Source organism: Danio aesculapii, chromosome 3, assembly GCF_903798145.1.
Source record: "Danio aesculapii chromosome 3, fDanAes4.1, whole genome shotgun sequence".
NCBI classification, from domain to species: domain Eukaryota; kingdom Metazoa; phylum Chordata; class Actinopteri; order Cypriniformes; family Danionidae; genus Danio; species Danio aesculapii.
Window position 1 is genome coordinate 6,466,739 of NC_079437.1, and position 16,273 is coordinate 6,483,011.

Here is a 16,273-nt window from a genome sequence, read left to right on the forward strand (position 1 = left end):
ACCTCGAGAAATGCTAATGGCTGAAGTTTGAGATAGACGCAATGAAAAGTAATAGTTTGCAAACCTACCTACAAACTAAGTTACAAACAATAATTCCGATTACAGCGATCATGTGATGAATGCTGATCTTGTGTTGAGCCCAATGAGCCTTGCATCTAAAAATAGAGCAAGGGTGTTCCTTAAAGCTGCGGTCACACTTGACTTTTCCTCCCATAGACTTCCATTCATATGCACACGAATACGTCAGAACGGAAACGCGGGGTCATGCGTCAAGTTTCGCATGTTGCTGCGGTGCAAAGTTCAAGCTTGGTGAACTCTGACCTGCGAAATCGCATCACTTGACTGCGTGAGACCAATCGAGGATCAAAACAGCACCTCTCTGGGCAGAAATGTAAAACAAGAAGCAATTGCTAGCTTTTTTAATGTCTAATAAGCTTGTTAAATCCCGCCCCTTTTCGCAGCGCCGCACGACTTTTCGCAGCCCCTTTTCGCAGCGCCCAGTGTGACCGTAGCTTTAGTAGTGACATCGCTTTGACTCACATGCTGAAAATGGTGGACGTGAAATGACAAACAGGATTCGGTGATGCGATATTGGTGGGCGGGGGGACCGCACTCCTACGTCAAGTTGTGGTTGATCTAAAAACCGCTCCAATTGGTCCACCATTTTTGTTGTTAAATTGAAAAAAAAAAGGACTGTGTGTGTTTATTTCACCCCAATATGACGGTCTTACACGCATAGTAGATTTTTCACCATAGGAGCCCTTTAAATCTGAAAGTGCACTGTGTTTAAAATTACTGATTCACCTATAAAAAAAAGTCATAGTGCTGCAAATTAATCGTCTTTAGTCGTGCCGGTATGACGTCGATACAGAACTTAAGCCCCGCCCATTTGTTGCACATGCAAACTCATGGAAATTGAAACCCTTGGCCCCACCCACAAACACTGTAGCAGAACCTGGTTGAATCATGTCGTGAAGACGCTGTGCTCAGCTGGATATTATTGGAAGTGTGAGGGAAAATTTGTGTTATTTTCCTTCCCAAAGATATAACTATGAAGGGTCAGTGGTTAAGGTTTATTTTTGCAAAAATACCTCAACATTATAACCCAAGCCTTGTGCTGTCTTCCCACCATTTTTCTAAAGAGTACTTTAGCAATCTACATGCTTACAATGGGGGATACGTCAACCATTTGTTAAAGGAAGGACCAGGAAATACCATATGGGACTTTGCAGAGCTTGACAGGAACTTTACAGTAAACACTTCTTGGATCAGTTTCTTCCTCCATTTCACGAGTGTAAGTATGTGCGATTAAAATGGTTGCCTCCTTGTTTTCTCTAGCTTGCAAATGATGTATTCAATTGTGTTTTTTACTTGTAACTGCTTGTACTGTATCAGGTTAACTCTTTATATTCTCATATCACGTCTAAAACCACGTTGAAAGCGTGACGCGTGCGTGATTTAAACGCGTTTGTAAGCTCGTGTTTCACTGCTGTTTGTCGTTGCTATGGCCACCGTCAGCTGTTCCTACACAGGTGCAGCCGTCAAGTTTCAAAATAGTTCAGCTTTTGCCACTGTGTGGATTAATACTGAATGTGTGTCACTGTTTTATTTATGGTTAAGAATAGAGCAATATGCTGGTGTGTTAACAGTTTTACTTTAATGCACACCTGCATTGGGCTTACACACACACCTGCCAACATTTGTCCCTGAAAATCTGGGAGACCAGGTGGGGTTAGGTTTGGGGGTGTTAGTAACTGTACTATGAAGTGTGTTTCGGGCTGCCGTTGCGATCGGATTCAATACCAATGTTGGTGACCCGGGGGTTTCACAGACCATACGAAAATGCTGAGGACCGGGGGTGGAGGGGGTTTCCAGGAGAAATAACAAAACGGTAGGGTGGTGGGAGATAGGTCTGTAATACGGGAGACGGGAAAAACGGGTGTGTTGGCAGGTATGCTCACACATACACTCTGCAGGCTGACGACAATATTGTTGATAAGCCATGCTGGCCATTTCTCTCTTTCTTGCGCTGAATGCTGTCGGCCAATCACAACAGACTGTCATCAGTCCTATCAGCACAGAATAACCTCACGCAAAGGATGGATTTGGGGACAAATGAATCGCTGAACAAATCATATGGGAGTCACTGAAATGGGTAAAATTAAATGCATAATATAAGACAATTAACGTGCTTTTTGACTTTGCATGCATATCAGCCTGTTGTTGGAGACCCCAAACGAAAATTTGACCCTTTTTGATGCATAATAGGGGCTCTTTAATAAACATCCATTCACCACAAACATTTAGGCACTGTTGAGCGTGCTCTTAAACACTGCTGATTTGCCATAGTATTCACCAATGCTTAACAGAAATGTCGTCAGTTCACCACACTTCACCACTGTTTACAGAGTGTAAACATAGACGAGCGATCCGCTGATGACTCGACTGATCTTCGCAGCTTTATAATGCTCCAGTATCCCTGTATATGTGTTTGCACTCAGTGAAGAGTGGTGAACTGATGACCTTCATGGCCAATTATAGTCATTTCTGTAGAGCAGTGTTCAACGGAGCTTAAATGTTAGCAGGAAATGGAGTTTTTAAAATGTCAGTACCGGGACAACACTATTACATACAACACAAGGGTGTGCTACAGAGGACTGGGACCACAAGGAAATGTTAAATATATTCAGAATATAAAGAACCAACCAAATAAAATGCACTATCAATCCTAAAACAACATAAAATATGCTCTGCCGCATGGAAACATCTAAAATATCAGAAATGAAAGTCAATCTATCAAAAATAAGCACATCCCCACATTAGTTAATGCCCTAACTATAACATATCTCATAAAACAACATGGATGGCAAAGATTATTGACAAAATTAAACAGATTCCGTGTAGAGCTGGATCAATCCTCTTTTCCTTTCCCACAAGGAAACACAACTGAAGCCAAACACAACACACAGCTCCCCCCGGAGGAAAGGAAGAGATATAACATCTTCCCTACATAAACAATTGCATATAATTTTCATTCTTACACATAAAAACCTTACAAATATACGTTGCACAATACAAATAAAACTTATTTTAATACAAAATTCAGCAAATAAACGCCCTTAATGTGTTTTATAGCTTGATTATTATTTTCATGGTGATGTTTACTTTAATAATAAATCTATATAAAAGGCTGTGATTCCCACCTTCTTTATTCAGCCACAATGACTTCTGGGACTTCTCGAGAAAGTTTTGCAATCAAGTCTTCATCGATGCATCCACGGTATTAAAAACACATCTGGGAACTTTCACGCGTCCTCTATTCTTGCGGTCCTGAGTTTTGGAACTGAACCTTGACAAGTTGATGATGATGTTACATGAGAACACGAGGACCCAAAATCGCTGAAGAATGCATATTGAGAAACAGCTACACATCTTTAATATGAGATTAAGACTTAAGCTACGGTCACACCGGGCTTTGTGTGTGCGAAATTCTGTCGTGCTGCGCTGCGAAAAGGGGCGGGATTAAACAAGCTTATTAGACATTTTAAAAAGCCAGCGATCGCTCCATGTTTTAAATTTCTGTCCAGAGAGGTCCTGTTTTGATCCTCGATTGGTCCCATGCAGCCAAGTGATGCAATTTCGCAGGTTAGAGTTCACCAAGCTTGAACTTTGCACCGCAGCAACCAGCGAAACTTCACGCATGACCCCGCGTTTCCGGTCTGACGCATTCGCGTGCGTATGAATGGAAGTCTATGGGAAGAAAAGTCAAGTGTGACCGCAGCTTAACGCAGTCATGCATTTTGGGAGGATTGTGGGACATGTGTGTGAGTGCATCTTGTTTAGCACATCCCAACAAAAATAGTGAATGTAGTTGCTGCCATTTTTGACTTTGGGGAACATTTCCACAAAGATAACTGAGTGAGAGTGATGAGACCCGGATGTTGATCGGCGCATTGTTGGTGCGCAGCTGCAGGCCGGACTAAATCATTCATTTTTAGAGGTAACTTGATATCATTAGTGTTGTTATTCAAAACTGTTTCGTGTACAGTCCCTGCAAATCAACAATAACCCATCTTGTGTGGATAAAATGAGATTTCTCAGTGTGAAGCTGTGGTCACACTTGACTTTTCTTCCCATAGACTTCCATTCATATGCACGCGAATGCGTCAGACCGGAAACGCGGGGTCATGCGTAAAGTTTCGCAGATTGCTGCGGTGCAAAGTTCAAGCTTGGTGAACTCTAACCTGCGAAATCGCATCACTTGGCTGCATGGGACCAATCGAGGATCAAAACAGGACCTCTCTGGACAGAAATTTAAAACATGGAGCAATCGCTGGCTTTTTAAAATGTCTAATAAGCTTGTTTAATCCCGCCCCTTTTCGCAGCGCAGCACGACAGAATTTCGCACACACAAAGCCCGGTGTGACCGTAGCTTTAGGTGCTGCGGTCTCTGCTACTGAGCTGAATCAGGTGTGTCTCGTTAGTGGACTCGTATAAATGTGCAGTGTTGAGACTCTTCTAGTATTGTTGGAGCTCTGTTGGGTTTATGATTTGTGGATTGTAGCAGTCATTGTGCAGGGTTTCTAAAGGAGACAACATTGGATTACTGCTCATCATGGCGGTGATGGAGATCAGTGTTTGGAAATGGCTCAATCTAGTCCTTTTCTTCTGTTTTGTTGATGGTGCCAAGCTTACTGTTGAAGCCCCAAGACCAATAGAACCAGTGGTCACTGCTGATGAACTGCTTTCAGGGCCGTAAGTTCTATTAACTGGTCTTTAACTTAATCAGTCAAACTTTTAGACACTGGTGTGTGTCTAATATGTTTGGGAACCTGGATGTTCATGTGGCTTTTTTTTTTTATTTTATTTTTTTATTTTGTATTTTTTTTAAAGCTATAAATGTAATGCAACTTTGAGAATGAATAGCATTTGTTTTAATTTCTATATTATAGCTGTATTTCACTGAACTTGTTTTACTGCAGTTCTGATAGAAAAATCTCTCTGATATTTGAAAGTTAAGACTTAGTTTGGATCTAGTACCAAACATGACCATCCAGGATCCTCTGGTGACCTATATAAGGACACAATTTATTTGTATCTTTGGCTTCCTTTTCATGGTATTAAGTAGACTCTTCACTTGCCATGAAAATGACCAGGGTTAAAATGGACAAAAGTATCCTGTCTTGCTCTTAGACTTGACTATTTTATAAAAATAAAATAACACTAATGCATGTTTAGAGCTGATCGATATGGCTTCTGAATGTAAACTTGAGTTTGACGTGACATCAGAGTGACTCTTGACGTAAACTCAAACTGTTTTCCTGCAGGCTCTTCATGGTGACGTTTCCTTCATTAATTGAGTCTGGCTCTGATGCTAAACTGTGCGCTAGTCTTCTGAAGCCGAAAGGGAGTTTCACAATGACCATTTCTCTGGTCAATGACAAAAATACAGAAACTCAACTTGTGCGTCAGACGTCCCGGAGGAAGCTTCACCAATGTTTTCATTTCCAGGTCTGTGATTTCTTCAACATGCAACAAACAAGCAGAAAGGTCCTTATGTTAAAGGATTTTTCACCCCAAAAAAAAAACTCAGCCCACATTTTAAACTTAAGTTTCTTTTGTTGAACACCAAAGGAAGATATGCAGGACAAAAAAAGCCCATTTACTTTGTGTTATTCCTATGGATTTCAGTGGCTTTCTCCCAAAATTCTTTGAACGTCTTGGTTTGTTCAGCAAAGTTGTCAAATCTTAAACTGGATTTTTCAACCAGAAGTCAACACTCTCACTTTGTTTCTCTACAGGCTCCTCAAGTAAGTGGAGATTCAGTGCAGACGGTGAGGGTGGTCGTTCAAGGACAGTCCTTCAAAATGACTGAAGAGCGTAAAGTGATGTTCAGGTCTTATCTGCCTCTGACCTTCATCCAGACCGACAAACCACTCTACAATCCAGGACAGACAGGTGACTGACAAGTATTCGTATGAAACCTTCTCAATGAGATTCAAGTCCTAAAGTGGATTGTTCACCTGCTAATGATGAGGTGGTACTCTTTTACTGTTCAAGTGTTTCTAAAATGGTTTCTTTGAACAAGAGATTTTTTTAGTGTTTAGTCTGGGAACCATTTGACTATAGTATGAAAAGCATTCTGTGGTTGTTGGTTACAGGTTTTAACATTTCAATCCTACTCTCCACAAACCAGCTTGAGTTCATTTAAAGATGACAATTTGAGATTTTATTAAAGTGATCGTTCACCGTTCAGATTAGATATGGATTTTTTTTTTTTTGTGACTCTCACTCCTGTTAAACTGCCCGGTATAACAAGTGCTTTTATTCTCATTTTTGCAGTGAATTTCAGAGTCGTCACCATGACTGATAAACTTGTGCCTCTTGACCAAATGGTAAGGCTGCGTGTAGTTTCTTTTCAACCTTTAAAATCTTTGACCATGTCTAATTCTAACTCTGTCTTGCAGTACAATCTGGTGGTGTTGGAGGTAGGAACTTGTTTGCTGCTTCTGTTGACAATGTTGCTTCTGGATGTCTTAGTACTTTTGACTAAGCTTAACTTTTTCAATAGGACTTTCGTAATATCCGGATAAATCAATGGACAAATGTTTCCTCCATCAACTGGATTTTGGAGCTTTCTCATGTGTTGATCCCAGAAGCTCAGGTTGGGACGTACACACTGAGGGCTTATATTGGTGACCGAATGATCTCCCAGACTTTTGATGTGAAGAAATATGGTACGCCTATTATCTCTAAATGTACAACAGCCTTTCTGATGTCTTACAGCTCTTTCTTGTTTAGTTTTACCCAAGTTTGATGTGACCGTAAACACCCTGCAGACGTATAGTGTTGCAGATGTGGGACTGAAAGTTGAGGCTTGTGGAAAGTGAGTGAAGCCTTCAGTTTTCTTGCTGCATGTTTGTCTTGTGGATGGTCTATTGATTTTTAATGTTTCTCAGGTACACATTTGGGCAGCCTGTACCTGGTCAAGTGCTAGTGGAAGTGTGCCGTCAGCCTCTTACCTTCATTCAGGATCCTAAAGTGACCAGCATTTGTCTGAATAAATCCACTAAGGTTAGACCTTTTGTACATTTCAAAGCAATCTGAAATCCCCATATTGTATTAAGAGGGTAAATGTTTTGGAGATGACTCCAGGTTATTTTAAATCTGTGCTGATCAGCATAATTTTATTATCCATCTAGACGAACAACACTGGCTGTGCATCTCTAACACTCAGTACATCATCCTTTTTTGGCACCAGTTTTGAGAATAACCTGCAAAATTCCTTTGCTGTTAATGTCAACATCACTGAGGAGGGAACAGGTAAACTACTGACACATACATACTCTTATTTATTTTTTTTTGTGTGTGCTTATTTTTCCCCCTCCTGTTTCAGGTGTTGTCATGTCCAAATCCACAACTGTGTCAATTACATTTGAAGTTGGCAAGGTCACATTCGTGGATCTCCCAAAGTTCTATGATTACGGGTCAACGGTGAATGGCAAGGTTAGTTGAGATTCATCATTTTGTTGCAGGAGTCCATTTTGTTGGGTTTCCCTTAATGTTTGTTTCCCCAAACAGATATCTGTGTCTGATTTCAATGGTAAACCAATCAATAGCAAGACTGTTTATATCCTGGACAGCAGCCAATGGCCCAACAGAGTGCTGTTCAATTTGACTACAAACAAGAACGGATTTGCCAAGTTCTCCCTTGACACTACTAGTTTTCCTAAAGCTGATCTGAATCTTGTGGTATGACTTGTAACTGATTTTAAACAAATGCTACTTGCTCTTGCAGGAAGTGCTTAATTTTATTCTCATTTTCCTCAGGCAAGTGCAACTCCGCAGTCTTATTTTAGTTACAATTCACCGTACTTCACTACAGATGGACAGGTGGTTAAACTTTCCCAAACTGCTCCTTCTGAAAACCCAACCTTTAGTGATCTGTCTATAGTGAAGCTTGAGCAGCCGCTGAAGTGTGGCACCACTTATCCAGTGACTGTCAAGTATTCATTTGTTGGAGAGACTGGCGACTACAGTGCTGACATCATCTATATGGTAAATTGATGTTAAATTTCCTTGTTTGTTGACCATTTGTTTGGCACTAATCTAGCGGTCTGTTGTCAGGTCATGTCCAGAGGAGTTATCGTTCTGCATGGCTATAAAACTGTTCAAGCTCTGGCTTCAGATGCCCTCACGAAGGGCACAGTAGTGATTGATCTCTCAATTCTTGCCAATATGGCTCCGACGGTGCAGATTCTGGTCTTCTGTGTTCTGCCTAGTCAGACTGTAGTGACTGGTAGTGCATCTTTTGACACGGAGAAGTGTTTCTCAAATCAGGTATCTGTTTGTCTAGTTGTCTTTTGTGTGGAGTGTGACATGTCTTTCATTGAGCTTGTTTATTGCAGGTTTCTCTACAATTCTCTCCTGCTACAGCTGTTCCTGGTGAAGGAAATATTTTGACTGTCTCTGCTCAAGCAGGATCTCTGTGTGGCCTCAGTGCTATAGATCAGAGTGTCCTGATCATGCAGTCCGGAGGACGTCTGAGCGCAGAGGCGGTACCTAACTAATTCTAAACTATAATGGATCACTCACTCTAAGATTGTCTTTAATCAACCTATGGTATTATGCTTTAGAAATGGCTGTACTGTGCCATTCCTTACACATGCCACTTTAAACTAGATTGAAAGATTAAGAGTTTAAAGTGAGCATTTCCATGAACCATCTGCTTGTCAAAGTAAACCTGTAATTGAATCCAGAGAGTATAGTTTACAAAAACAGAATTGGTCCGAACACTATTACCCCAGGATTCATTTAAGTGATGTGCTGTGCCACCAAGTTTCCCCTCACAAATTCATTTTTGCTCATACAAAATCTCATTTTACTGGCTAGATCCTCGGTATGTTTAAATGATCCTTTTTGTTTTCCCTCCCTTTAGGTGTTTAACATGCTTCCACTCCAGTCACTATCTGATTATCCATATGGTGTTGAAGATCAACAAGACTGCCTAAATGTTCGACCACGTCGAGCTGTTCCAACAGATCAGGCTTATAACACCTTCAAGGTAAACTCTTAAGGGTTTTTTTTTTATTTTGATGCCTTCACCCTGAGGTATTATTATTATTATTATTATTATTATTATTATTATTATTATTATTATTATTATTATTATTTATTTATTTATTTTATTTTATTTTTTAACCCATGACACAGAGTGTGGGGATCAAAATTGCAACAAATCTGCCAGTTCGCGAGCCTCAGTGCCTGAAGTTCAAAGACCTGCTTTACTATCGCAACTTCCAGGGAGGTATGTCTGTTTGCTTGGAGTAACTATTGCTAACTGCAACCTTTAAAAGTGCCTTTTTTTTTTAAATTTATTTTTAAAAATATATATAAATCTGCAGTGCGTTTTACAAAGGCTTGCTGCTAGTTTTCCCTTTTACTGAAGAGCAGTTTCTCTTAGTATTTCCTATTCAGGCTGCTGGTTTTGCAATGGCTGAAATGGCTCCAGCTCCTTTCACAATGGCAGAAATTGGAGGAACTGGAGGTTCTTCTGTCACAATCAGGACTTACTTTCCAGAAACGTGGATCTGGCAACTTGCTCCTGTGGGGTTGGTGACCTTTTAAAAAAAAAAAAAAAAAAAAAAAAAAAAAAAAAATTTATTTATTTATTTTTTTAATTAAATACTATATTTTTCCACACAGGGACTCTGGGTCCACATCAGTTCCCCTCACGGTTCCTGATACGATCACCACATGGGACACTGAGGCCTTCTGTCTGTCCTCCAATGGTTTTGGTCTAGCTCCACCAGTTCTGCTGACTTCCTTCCAGCCCTTCTTCCTAGAGCTCACCCTGCCTTACTCCATAATCCGTGGGGAGGCTTTTGAGCTAGTGGCCACAGTCTTCAACTATCTGTTGCAATGCCTCAAGGTCTGGGTTCACTTGTTAATGGATCTGCATATGCATGTATCCACTCAATGTCCACTAATGCTGTTATTCATTGTCAGATTCAAGTGACTCCAACGCCATCCTCCAACTTCACTCTAACACCCATTAATGATCAGTCTTCATCTCTCTCTGCCAATTGGAGAAAGACCATCAAATGGACTTTAACTGCTTCCGTTATTGGTTTGTGTGTGTGTGTGTGTGTGTGTGTGTGTGTGTGTGTGTGTGTGTGTGTGTGTGTGTGTGTGTGTGTGTGTGTGTGTGTGTGTGTGTGTGTGTGTGTGTGTGTGTGTGTGTGTGTGTGTGTGTGTGTGTGTGTGTGTGTGTGTGTGTGTGTGTGTGTGTGTGTGTGGTGTGTGTGTGTGTGTGTGTGTGTGTGTGTGTGTGTGTGTGTGTGTGTGTGTGTGTGTGTGTGTGTGTGTGTGTGTGTGTGTGTGTGTGTGTGTGTGTGTGTGTGTGTGTGTGTGTGTGTGTGTGTGTGTGTGCGCAAATGTGAAATTCAATTGGTTGCTGAAATTTTTAGGAACTGTAAACGTGACCATTAGTGCTGAGGCCAGTCCATCCCAGGAATTGTGCGGCGATCAGGATGTGACAGTACCATCAAGAGGACGCATTGACATAGTCACTCGAAGTCTGCTGGTTCTGGTTAGTAACTATTCTGAAGTTTTGAAAGTGGAGCTCATGGCGTTATTTTAACTGATTCCTTTCCATTCCTCTAGGCTGAAGGAGTGGAAAGGACCTTCACACGGAGTTGGTTACTCTGTCCAAAGGGTTTGTTCAGATTAGTATTCTAAATTGCTTGATCCTTATGCGGTTTGCTGATCTGTTGTTTGGTTTACAGGAAGCATGCTTTCAGAGAATGTGAAGATCACACTCCCAAGAAATGTCATCCAGGGATCAGCCAGATGCTCCGTATCAGTCATTGGTAAAGGGTTTCCTTGAAGACTACACCATAGGGCTGCATGGCACTCTTGAGTAGCAATCACTGATAGTCTGCCCTGTTTGTTGACTTAGATCTGACAATTCAAGTTTCCTGAGTAATTTATGCACCAAATGGTCAGTTGGGTTGTTACAATGCTGATCAAAATGTCAAACCATGAGACTGACCTAAGTGCAATGCACTGCCTTTCACATGTAGCCTGCTTAAACTGATTTTGAGACCAAATCAACTACACCTGGACTGACCATTGTGACCTTGCATGTTATGTATACAAGTAATTTTATCCTGAAATGAGGTAAATGACCTAATTTTACACTTTTCCTCCTAGGGGACATAATGGGTCGTGCACTGAATAACCTGGCCAATTTGCTACAGATGCCTTCTGGCTGTGGAGAACAGAATATGATCATTCTTGCTCCCAATATTTACATCCTACGGTATCTGACAGTAACTGCACAGCTCACCCCAAACATCCAAGACACTGCCATGAGTTATCTTCTGAGTGGTATGAATTTAAAAATCTCAGTATTTGGACCAGGTGCAGCCAAACTGTTGTGGAGGGCTTGTGTCTTGTGGAGCTCAGATCCAACTAAAACGCAGACATTCATAGTATGACTAGGGTTTATTTTTTTTTTTTTTGACTGGAACAGGATATCAAGGAGAGCTGAACTACAGGCACAGTGACGGTTCATTCAGCACTTTTGGTTACGATCCATCCAATACATGGTGCGTGTCCTGCAGTTCAAGTCTTGATGATTTGAGTATTGTGTAACTTAAATTGCTCTGTATCCAGGTTAACCGCCTTTGTCATGAGGACTTTTGGCCTAGCAAGGAACTTCACCTACATAGATCCCAATGTTCTTAAGAGTGCAAAGGACTGGTTGATTGGCACGCAGGGTTCAGATGGCTGTTTTGTGCAGCAGGGCACTCTGTACCACAATGACATGAAGGTATGTCACATCTCTTCAGACCTGCTGTTACTAAGCTGAGACTGATCCTGAAGGTGTTTGATGCTGTTGTGTTTTAGGGTGGAGTTGGTGATAATGTGACCATGACTGGCTACATTGTTGCATCACTGCTTGAAATAGGCGTCCCTGTCACGGTAAAAATATTGCTTATTCAAGAACCGTTTGCATGCATATATATTGGCAGTAGTTCTGTAATACTTCTGTATGAATTTCTTCTCTCCTCTTCCAGGATCCTGTCATTACTAAGGCTCTGTCATTTTTGAGGCCTCTAGTTGGGAATCTGGGAAACACTTATGTAACTGCTCTGCTCGCCTACACCTTCAGTCTGGCTGGAGAGACCAACACTCGAACACAGCTTTTAAATTCCTTGAGAAACATTGCCATTTCTGAAGGTGAATATTAGCCACCAAATTTGCTTAACTTGGGGGTTTACAAACTGGTAACACAGCAAAAACAAACCCCACCCCTCCCTGTCTTTAGGTACTACACTCCACTGGTCTCAGACTACATCTGGTGATACTCTGGCAGTGGAGATCAGTGCATATGTGCTGCTAGCGGTTCTCACGGTACAGCCTGTGACCACTGCTAATCTGGGCTATGCTAACCGCATTGTCAACTGGCTTGTGGCCCAGCAAAATCCATATGGTGGCTTCACCTCCACTCAGGTGACTTCAGCTAGCAAGATGGCATAATTCAGTCACTGTGTGTTAACATTACATTTGGTACCTTCAGATTATGCAGTTGTTAGTGTACTGAATCGAATCATTAAGTAATGCTAATCCTACTTCTATACTGCCAGTGGTTCAATTCACTGTTTGGTTACCATAGTTTTGGAACCACTTGGAATGCATAAAGTGTGCTATTATTATTATTATTATTATTATATTTTAACTCCTAGGACACAGTGGTGGCTCTTCAGGCCTTGTCTCTGTATGCTGCTCAAGCGTTCAGCCCTGGAGGCTCCAGCACTGTTACAGTTCAGTCCTCAGTGCCAGCAGGAGACATTTTCAACTTTGCTGTGACTCCCAACAACCGCTTGCTGTATCAGAGAAATTCACTGAACAACTTCCCGGGCACATATAGTGTTGTAGCAAGGGGATCTGCCTGTGCTTCTGTACAGGTGTGTATGTTGACCTATTTCTATTTGTTTTTGCTCCTGGTAGTTCATTGCCTTCAACTCGCAGGTTGCCTGTTTCTACAACATCCCTACTCCTGTTGTGGTTGCCAAAACATTGAGTGTTGTTGCAAAGGTTACTGGAGACTGCCAGGCTGCACCAGTTAACCTGATGTTGACCTTCACAGTCAAGTAAGAACCGCTTCCTTGAGTTTTACGTGTGGGTTTTTTTTTTTGTTCTTTCTTTTTTTTTTTTTTTTTTCCCGTGTGTGTGTGTGTGTGTGTGTGTGTGTGTGCGTGTGCTCACTTCTGTGTAAACAACAACTTTGTAAATTTGCCATGCAAATCCGTCTGTAGGATCAATATTTATTTTTTGGTTGCTGCACTGTAAAGTGTATAAGCAGTGGCATTATATGTTAAAGTGGACTGTTGCTGAAGTGTCTAGGTTTCTGTAATCTTAATATTTGTTTGGCTAGTCAAGCCCCCCCCCCCCCCCCCCCCCTTTAAAACATTGTGTAAATTTTTGCATAGCACCAATGTTGCTATGATACTCCTTGCCATCCCCTAAATCTGAATTGAGCTTGATCTGGGTTGGAGCTAAAATGATCAGACTACATTTGTGAGATGTAGTTTGAATGTCCACCCCTAGTTTCTCCTCAGGGATTAAACAGGCTTTCGGATTGAGGTACGTGCTTTTTTTTTTTTTTTTTTTTTTAAAGGTCTTTCCTTTTAGAAACCCTTAACTCAATTCATAGTTGTCCTTTTTGTAAACTCGAATCCTTCACTGCTTTCCACATTATATTAGATACTATTGCTTTTTGCCAGTTAGCTTGAATACAAATAACCTTAGGCTTTCCAATCATCAGATCTGAAATACTACTTTTCCCCCCAGATACACTGGTCCAAAGCCAACTACTAACATGGTTCTGGTGGACATCAAGGTGTTGTCAGGATTCACTGCAGACACCTCACTGGTTGGTATGATTTAAGGGTGACTTTGGGACCTTTTGACACTGCTTGCTAAGTGTTGGTTTTTCCTCAGCTTGGATCCCCACCTAATTTTGCTCCATTAGTGCAGAGGGTTGATTCAGATGGTGATCATGTCCTCGTCTATCTACAAGAGGTGAGGCTGTAGTTTCTATTAAACCTGCCACCTTAAATGTGAGAAGATCTTTGTTAGTTGGAGAAATGAGATTTCAGAGTTGCTTGTTTTGAAGCCTTGAGCATTTATAGGTTCTTTTTTTATTTTTTATTTTATTTATTTTTTCCTCTTGGCAACTTGTCTCCTTCCAAAGGGAGTTAAACCCTTCAGACTTCTCTACTATATCCCTCGGTTAACTTGTTTGCACTGGAGCAGTCTATACTTATGAAGTGTGACCCAATACCCTTGCTTCTGGCCACAGGTTCCCAAAGGTGTTCCGGTGACCTTCAGTATACAGCTGACACGGGCTGTTGCAGTGCAGAATCTGAAGCCAGCGGTCATCAATATTTATGACTATTACCAGAGAAGTATGTCTTTACCATTTTAACTTGAGCTTTTTGAGCTGAATGTCCTGTAGATGGTGATCATGCTTTATTTTTCTTTCAGATGATAAATTTGAGACCACGTACACGTCCCCCTGTCCATGATGATGCTTCAGTGTTTGAATAAAAGATTTTAAATGAATCTGCTTTCATGTTGCATTTGTTGATCAAGAGGTTTTCACTAATCTAGCTTACTTGCAGCTCTTGATCAAGGTCCTAGGTCTGTTTATCATCTGGGTGATGGAATGGATGATCAATGTGAGTGACTGCACATGCTCAAACAAGATCATTTGAATTAAACAATCAGCTGTTCCACTACAAATGGAGTGAAAATAAGCCTTCCGAATGAATTATTCATTTTATCACATGGTACAGAGCTAAGTCTCTAGTACAACTAAGGCTTTCTGCTAGTTTTACAAAAGTGCATCAAAATAAAGGCATTATGATACCGGTATGTGTCTTCCTGGGTGTTACATTGGCTAAAAATATTTGAAGTGCAAATTGTTACATGTCGCTATTATATTGTCACACTTTAATACGCAAAATTAATATAATGAACCAATTATGCACATAAGGGTAAGACTTTATTTCCATTAATTATTATTTATTTTTTGTATTTAGTAAATTGTACAGTAACTTTACTTGCCAACTCGTAAATAACCAAGTTCTGAGCAGATAAATGCAGTTGAAATGATGATTTCAGCAACATGACAAAGCAGTGACAAGTTAATGTCAACATGGATGAGGAAATGGTACTGTAGGTAGTTTGAGCTTTCCTCCCTTCAGGACATCTACACCAGGTGGTGCTTGAAAGTCAAGAGAATCATCAGCTACTCGGGCCATGGATCTTTCTCTCTGCTACTCGGGCAGATAGTTCAGCAGCATCCGGTCATTCACCAGCTGACTGATGGAGAGCTTTTTCCCACAGACTGACACCTCAATATTGGAAAAATCTGATGTCTTTTATTTTTTTTGCAATGAAATATTGTGAGATGAAGATGGCTTGAATAGCTCTATCTGACAGTTTTCTGGGGAGTCTTAACAGTATTCAGATACAGAAATTAAATCTCAACGCAAAAACATGCTTTGCTTTTTGTTTAGTTTCTAGTCCAAATATCAAAACAATCTTAGAGCAAGTAAATAGATATGCTGCGTCCTTAAGAGTATTTGAAAGTAGATTTAGTATGTTGAAAAGAGTAAGCTAAAGGTTCCTGGATGGTTTACTATTTCCAGCAAAAACTCGAAGTGTAGAAGCGTCCATACTCTAACCGCTGATATTGCTCACAATACATTGCGCGTGGGACATGAATTCAATTTAGAACTACAAATGCAGGTGAAAAGTGTAAAACTACAAACATGATGGACGCGCAAGACCAACCGTCAAGTAGAGAGGCTTCGGTAAAGATGTTTGTATGACTGTTAATTTCTATCTAGCCCACTGGAACATTTTTAATCGTGTTTTCTGTTACATTTCATCTGCAACAACAATACTAAACTTATATAAAAACATGTTTGGACATTAACGTCTGAATGCAGAATTATCCAAACACCTGAGGAGATTTCTCTGCATGAAAAACTCGTGACTGGGAGATTAACCTGCTGCTGCTGCTTCTCCAATAAGGTAGGGAATTAAATATGAAAGAAATGTGGATGATGTGTGATTGATTGACAGGGCTCGTAACTAAGCAACACAACGATCTGTTAACGAGGAAGTAGTATGTCCCAAAAGCTTGCATACTCTTCTGTTACACACGCAAAAGTGTGTACTTTTAGGGTGTAGC

At 40.8% G+C, this 16,273-nt stretch overlaps 1 protein-coding gene across 1 annotated transcript; it reads left to right on the forward strand.

Moving 5' to 3' along the window:
• The first annotated feature begins 4,615 nt into the window (after nt 1-4,615).
• Nucleotides 4,616-14,634, forward strand: LOC130216878 (alpha-2-macroglobulin-like protein 1). Its single transcript, XM_056448777.1, has 34 exons — nt 4,616-4,755; nt 5,328-5,511; nt 5,802-5,958; nt 6,343-6,395; nt 6,468-6,488; nt 6,572-6,737; nt 6,802-6,886; nt 6,960-7,074; nt 7,203-7,323; nt 7,397-7,506; nt 7,582-7,752; nt 7,831-8,058; nt 8,128-8,340; nt 8,409-8,558; nt 8,939-9,064; nt 9,214-9,307; nt 9,464-9,611; nt 9,706-9,931; nt 10,009-10,129; nt 10,470-10,591; nt 10,666-10,717; nt 10,788-10,871; nt 11,215-11,391; nt 11,537-11,612; nt 11,680-11,836; nt 11,914-11,988; nt 12,084-12,246; nt 12,335-12,519; nt 12,753-12,974; nt 13,039-13,160; nt 13,861-13,942; nt 14,011-14,091; nt 14,372-14,477; nt 14,557-14,634. The coding sequence occupies exons 1-34, from the start codon at nt 4,616-4,618 to the stop codon at nt 14,595-14,597; spliced, it is 4,374 nt and encodes a 1,457-aa protein (XP_056304752.1). The 3' UTR covers nt 14,598-14,634.
• The last annotated feature ends 1,639 nt before the right edge of the window (nt 14,635-16,273 follow it).